At 64.5% G+C, this 6,574-nt stretch overlaps 1 protein-coding gene across 1 annotated transcript in view; it reads left to right on the top strand.

The window, feature by feature from the left end:
• The window catches only part of CHLRE_16g649466v5 (uncharacterized protein), a 10,244-nt gene that overhangs the window by 2,268 nt on the left and 1,402 nt on the right, over positions 1–6,574 (top strand). The window contains exons 5-13 of the mRNA XM_043070772.1: positions 1–51; positions 271–337; positions 817–917; positions 1,336–1,636; positions 1,986–2,102; positions 2,419–2,524; positions 2,850–2,902; positions 3,283–3,424; positions 3,633–3,778. The exon at positions 1–51 is cut by the window's left edge and continues 229 nt beyond it. Coding sequence (XP_042915415.1) covers positions 1–51; positions 271–337; positions 817–917; positions 1,336–1,636; positions 1,986–2,102; positions 2,419–2,524; positions 2,850–2,902; positions 3,283–3,424; positions 3,633–3,778 — 1,084 coding nt within the window. The remainder of the gene's footprint in view (positions 52–270; positions 338–816; positions 918–1,335; positions 1,637–1,985; positions 2,103–2,418; positions 2,525–2,849; positions 2,903–3,282; positions 3,425–3,632; positions 3,779–6,574) is intronic.

Raw genomic sequence — 6,574 nt, 5'->3', positions numbered from 1 at the left:
GAGGGGAGGGGGGGGGGGGGAAGGGGATGGAGGGCTGCTGCTGATTGGGTTGCGGGATTGAACGAGTAGTTTGGAGCTGGGGGACGTGGCTGGGGGCTGGGAGAACGGGGCGGGGTCTATTGTAAGGGTCACCAGTACGGTGAGCGCTGGACCACCTCGCCCCCTGCTCACGTATGTTCCTGCCCTCGCCCCTCGCGCCCTGGCCTCGCCCCTCGCCCCCCTGCCCTCGCAGTCCCAAACCTTCAACCAGGTGGGCATCAACGTGAACAGCGGCATGCTGGTGCTGTCCACCTTCGCCATCCTCATGCCCTCGCTGCTGGACGCCACACACACAGAGGTGGGGTTGCGTTTGTGGGTCAACAACGAGATGGGGGTTTGGGTGGGGTGATGGGGGTGGGTGGGGCGGGATGGGGTAGCCGTTCATGTGGAGGACGGGGAGATGAAATGGGGAGAAGTTTATTCCGAACCCAACTAACTGGGGGTGGGTGGGGGTTGAGGGCGGGGGCTTCGTGGGTTTGTGTGCGTGCAAGGGGCTTTGGGTGGGAGCGTGAGGGTTGCGGCACGGGGTTGCGGGGTGGTGCGTGGCACGAGAGGTCGACCGCCACGGCACTCCCTCCCCCTTCCTTTGGGCCAGGGCATTCAAACCCGCCCCCACCACCACCAAGTCACATCCATAGCTCCGCCCATCCTCCAACCAGCGCCACCTAGCACCCACGTGCGACCCCAACAGCACCAGCTCCACCCATCCCTACGCCCTGCCTCCAATGAACTCTTCTCCCTGATGACCCTTACCCCGGCTCTGACCCCAACACGCAGCGGCGCGACAAGAAGTCGGAGCTGGCCCTGTCGCGCTTCGAGTCCATCTTTATGTTCCTGTGCTACTGCCTGTACCTGTTCTTCCAACTGAAGACACACAAGTGAGCGAGGTTCACAGTCGGGGTCGGGGTCGGTGGGAGGGCGCACGGGATGGGGTGGTGGGTGAACTGAGTTGACAGTCGGCGGGGTCGGGAGTGGTGGTGGTGGGAGGGCAGGAGAGGCGCGGCTGGGGCGGGGCAAGGCGTAGCAGTGCAAAGAGTATGTGCGTGTGAAAAGACTCACTGCCACACGCCCACGCGTGTGCAGGGCGCGGTGAGGCGTTGTCGCTGTTTAGGCGCGGCTGAGGGATGGGGCATGGCAGGGGCCGCCGGGGTGCGCCCCGTGGGTCCATGACACATGCTGTCTGGATGGGACAATCCTGCCTCCCACTAAAACTCCGCCGCTTTTTCTCAAGTACTCATGAATAATGTAATTACCCCCTCCCGCCGCCCGCCGCCTCGCGCCCGCTCTCACTCGCAGGCACCTGTTTGAGGAGGACAAGAGCGGCGCCGCCACGCCCGGCGGGGCGCTGCTGGCAGGCAGCGCCGGCGTCACCCGCCGCAGCTCCAACAACGGCACCATCACGCCGCCGCCGCTGGACGGCGCCGCCGGCTGCTCCGACCCCGAGGCGGCGCTGGCGGCGGTGCGCAGCAGCCTGGACGGCCGTGACGTGGCGCTGGGCGGCCGCTTCAGCAGCTCGGGGCGGGCGGGCAGCGGCGCGCTGGCGGCGGCGGTGGAGATGACGGAGGGGCCGCACTCGCTGGGAGCCACCTCCGCCAAGGTGGGTGGGTGGGTGTGTGGGTGGGTGGGTGGGTGGGTGTGGATGTGTGGGTGTGTGGGTGGGCGGGTGGGTGGGTGGGTGGGTGTGGGTGGATGTGGATGGATGTGGGTGGGCGGGTGGGTGGGTGGGCGATGTGCAGGATGGGCAGCGCGGCAGCAGTGCGCGCGGCTGGGATATCTAGTGGTGTGACTGACAGCTGCAGGCGGCGTGTACGCATGTGTTTCCGTCCTCGACACCTCATCGCACTGTGGATGAGGACCCAGTTGCATGTAAGCGTCGATTGCGCACATCGGCACCTCATCACTAACCCCCCTGCGTGCCCGCTGACGTGTTCTGCGGCGGCCCGCAGCAGCGCACCAGCAGCGGCCGCTCTGTGAGCAAGGGCGGGCACGACAAGGACCGGGACGGTGAGCGGCTGCCGCTGGTGCTGGCGGCGGAGCGGCCCGGCGGCCTGGACGCCGTTGCGGTGAGTGGGGGGCGGGGTTTACGTCCATGATGACTTTCAGACGGAGGGGGGGGTACGTTTATGATGATTTAAGAAGGGCGGGCGGGTTTGCGGTCGTGCGGTGGTGTGCTGACGGCTTGGCGTACCGGTCGTGCGTACCGGCGCTTGTTGCGGTTTGTAGCACTTGTCTCGGTGCCATGTCAGCAAGGGTTGCGCAAAGGCACCCACGGCTGAGCGCCCGCATTTTGACGTCTCTGCACTACCGCATTGCGGCCCCCACAACACTGCTGACGTTTATGTTGCCGCCGCTGCTTCTCACTGCTTGTTTCGGTCTCAGGGCGCCTCTGATGACGAGGGCGACCACAACAGCAAGGGCGGCGGCTCGGATGATGACGAGGAAGAGCTGATCCTGTCCAAGGCCGGGTGCTTCATTTGGCTCACAGGTGAGCCGTGATGATTGCTAGTTATCTATGCTTTCGGCACCGGTAATTCGGGGCTCTGTGAGGGGGTGTTTGTTGGGTGGATGGGATTGAAGGGCGCGCGGCTATCTGGAGGATTGGGTCCATTCCGTCGAGAAGTGCACGGGTTGGCAACCTGGGGTGGCTATCTATCTAGGCGGCGACCGGAGTGAACGTGGGCCCCTTTCAGCGGAGTGGGAGAAATGGCAGATGCACGGACGGGCGGGGGGCAAGGCTTTTATCCCTGGCAAGTTCATGTCTCGCTCTAGTACGATATTTCACACGCCACTATCTCTACACTGTCCTGCAGTTGTCACGGTCTTCATTTCGTTCCTGTCGGAGTTCGTCACGGATGCCATCAGGGTGCGTCGTACGTGGTTATCGTCGCCGTCGTCGTCGTCGTCGGCGGCGGCGGCAGGGGAAAGGCATGAAGGGGACATGGATGGCTTGCGGGATGCACCACACACGTGTAGCCACTGCGCATGCACGCACGCACGCACGACGCGGCACACCGGCGGCACTCAGCTGATGCCCATCACCAGCTAGCCACCAGCCTGCTGACCGTAGCACTGCAGTGACCTTGCTTTCACACTCGTCATTGTCGTCTGTATCAGCGATGTGGACAATCTGCGAGCTCACCGGAGCCCGTCGAACCACGTTCAGTTTCAGTTGTCCTCTACCCCCGCCAACCAACGCTGCCAGCTTCCCGCCGTGCCGTGCCGTGTGTGCGTGTCGTCCCGCAGGGTGCCTCCAAGTCTCTGGGTGTGCCCATGCCCTTCCTCACCACCATCCTCCTGCCCATCGTGGGCAACGCCGCCGAGCACGCCTCAGCCATCGTGTTCGCCTACAAGAACAGAGTGGAGATCGCGCTGGGCGTGGCAGTGGGTGAGATCACGCACGATGCATGCGCATGTGCTTTATGTGTATGGTGGTAGAGAGGGCGGGACACGCTGCTGCTATTTACCTAACAGACCTCCCCTGCTCCCGCTCGTGCGCGCGCGCATCCCGCCGGTTGCTGTGCGCGGTGGCCGACCACCTCCTCACCCACCCGCCCATACCCCACGCCCACCACGCCCACCACCCCACCCCGCAGGCAGCAGCACGCAGGTGTCCATGATGGTTGTTCCCTTCTGTGTGCTGCTGGCCTGGTGTATGGGGCTGCCGCTGGACCTGGACTTCAACGCCTTCGAGTCCTTTGTGCTGTTCGGCTCCGTGCTGCTGGCCGTGCTCATCCTGCAGGTGGGGGGAGGGAGGGAGGGAGGGAGGGAGGGAGGGAGGGAGGGAGGGAGGGAGGGAGGGAGGGAGGGAGGGAGGGAGGGAGGGAGGGAGGGAGGGAGGGAGGGAGGGAGGGAGGGAGGGAGGGAGGGAGGGAGGGAGGGAGGGAGAGAATAATTACACTTGGTAGCTAGTGGCGAAGCCACTGATGACTAGGGCTGACAAGCCCTAGTGTTGGGTGAGCGCGTTCCACACGCTCACCCCTAGGCACGCCTGACACAGCAGGGGATAAGGCCCCAGTCCTGGTCAAGACAAAAGAGACACGGAGACACAAGGCTCACGCCTTCTCCACCAAAAGAAAGCACAACAGCCAGCAGGCTAGGGCGGAGCCTCAGAGGGGCAGACACAGTTGCCTCCTTCACACCACACCACACGTACACACCAGACCAAAACACATGCCAGGAAAACACCGCCTGCCAAGGCCAGAAACACACACAAGGCCGCCCCGCCACAAACAACACCCCTGGCCACAACAGAGGGAAAGCAAGGCGCTTAGGGCGCATAAAGCAAGCTAACCAAGCCCCCTCAAAAGGACCAGCAGGGGCCGCTCTCTGGCGGAAACCACACCCTGCATCGCTGGCCCTGGCGAAGCCCCCCAGCCCAACCACAAACATAAACAGAAAACAGAAAGCAGAAACCCTGACCCTCTCTAGCCCACCCTCTTGCACCTGCGGAACCGTGCTTAGTCCTCGTCACTGTCCGTGATGGCCTGAGCGGGTTGTCCCGCGTTCATACCTGTGTGACAGCGCAACTGGCCGTTTACTACTCTCAGGAAGGGATGCTGCGCACCCACTTGATCCCAGCCCTTCCGCGGCACTCCCAGTGCTGTGAATGCTTTTAAGCGACCCCACAAGTCGATCACTGCCGTGTCAATCGCTTGTTGGGTGTCCGCCTGTTGTTGCTGCTGCTGCTGCGGCTGCTGCTGCGGCTGCTGCTGCGGCTGCTGCTGCGGTAACTGGCCCTGCTGTAGAGGTTGTTGCGGCAGTGTTGCTGTGGCAGCGTTGGCTAGGCCACGGCGCCTTGCGGCATACAGCGCGCACCGCCCCCTCTCCATAGCCGCTAACGCCGCCATAGCCACTACATCCCACACTGCTTGTTGCACGCCAGCCGGGGCCTCAAACAACCACACCTGCTCCCTGGTGGGCGGGGCCGCAAGCTGCGCTGCGAGCTGCTGCACAACCGCCTGAGCTACTGCGCACTGCCAAAACGCGTGTAGCCTGGGGCTGTGGGTTGGCGTCACACCGCATCCACACGGCACCGGACCAGGTGCATGTGTGAGATGCGTGTTACCGGCAATGCCAATGCCGTCGATTGACACCCGCCAAGCTGTCTCCTTGTGGGCATTCTCCCAGCGTATCCGCCAGAGCCGGTCGAAGGGGGGAATCCAGCGTTGTGGGGGCGCTGCTGGTGGTGTCTCGCGCGCCTCAGCTGCATATGCCGTGTGCAGTTGACTGCGGGCTACACCGACGTCTCCCAGCTGCATGACGGTAGCAACACGTACAGACAGTTTCTCCAGCGCCAGGGGTTGCTGCATGCCAGGTATCCTCCAGCCAAGGCAAGGCATGATCAGCCGAACCACTGCCGATTCCGAGGGCGGGGCGGGGCCCAACCCAGCCTGGAGCCGTTCCTGCACTGCACGTGCTGCTGCCAGCCAGGTCTCTGGTATGTCTGCTGCAAGGCTATTCAGGCCCTCGAGTGCCGGCTGCTCGCGTAGCTGCGTCTCTGGGTCAAGGTGCTGCCGCACCCATTCCTCCCATGCCACACCCCCAGTCGCTCCCACTGGCCGTGTTGCGCGCCATGCTGCCGCCGCTGTCAGTGCTTGCACCAGGTCACCTACGGTGCGCAGGTGGCGACACGCTGCGAGGCGTGTATGGTGCGCCTCAAGGCCAGGCCGTCGGGTGTGGTCACCCTCAGGCAGGAGCGGATTGCCCCACAAAGGTGCTGCCCAACACCAGTCGCCTGGCGCTGGTGGCGGCGTCCTCACCGCTCTCACAGGCGGGAGATGGCCCAAAGCCTCATAGATGCGCTGCAAGTCGCCCGGCAACTGGCATCCCATGGGTCGGACGTCAGGGCGGGCTGTGAGCATGGTCCATGGGCGCAGCGAGGGATGGTGCCGTTGTAGGCTGAGGGCCACAACGCGGTGCAAGGGGTGGTGTTGCTCCGTGGGCGCGGCAGCTTCTGCCTGGACGAGTCGGGCCGCCCACAAGGCCTCACGGCCCCGTAGGTGCGCTCGGAGCGGCAGCATTCCGAAGCCGCCCACCACCGGCGGCCCAGCCAGCATTGAGGAGGGGATGCCCGTTAGCCGCCGCTCCGTGTCATTTGGCCCGAGTCGCCTATCTGCTGCTCGCGCAGCAAGGCGTTCTAGCTGGTCAATTGTGTCGCCAGGCATGCCAGCGTGCTCTGCATGCCACGTGAGCATGGAAAGGGCGTAGCCGGATACCCCTGCCGCTCTCCCGAAGGCAGACAGTGGCAGGTGGGCGAGAACCTGCATACGCCGTTGAGCGTCCACTGCTTTGGTTGCCCAGTCCAGCTGAGGCTGCTCTGACGTATTGGAAATAGGCAGGTTCAGAGCTGTGGCTGTGGTGACCACCGCCAGTCCGCAGATGCGCTCCTGCTCCCCTGCTGCTGGCGGCGGCGGTTGCGGAGGGAGGGAGGGAGGGAGGGGCATGGGGAGAGCGCTTGCATGCCCGCCCACGCATCCTCGGGCATGCGCGGGCGGTCATATCACCGCATGCGCATGCGGTTGAGGGAGGGAGGGAG

Source organism: Chlamydomonas reinhardtii, chromosome 16 (assembly GCF_000002595.2).
Source record: "Chlamydomonas reinhardtii strain CC-503 cw92 mt+ chromosome 16, whole genome shotgun sequence".
NCBI lineage: Eukaryota > Viridiplantae > Chlorophyta > Chlorophyceae > Chlamydomonadales > Chlamydomonadaceae > Chlamydomonas > Chlamydomonas reinhardtii.
The sequence above is the reverse complement of the archived record's forward strand: the minus strand, read 5'-3'. Positions and strand labels throughout refer to the sequence as shown.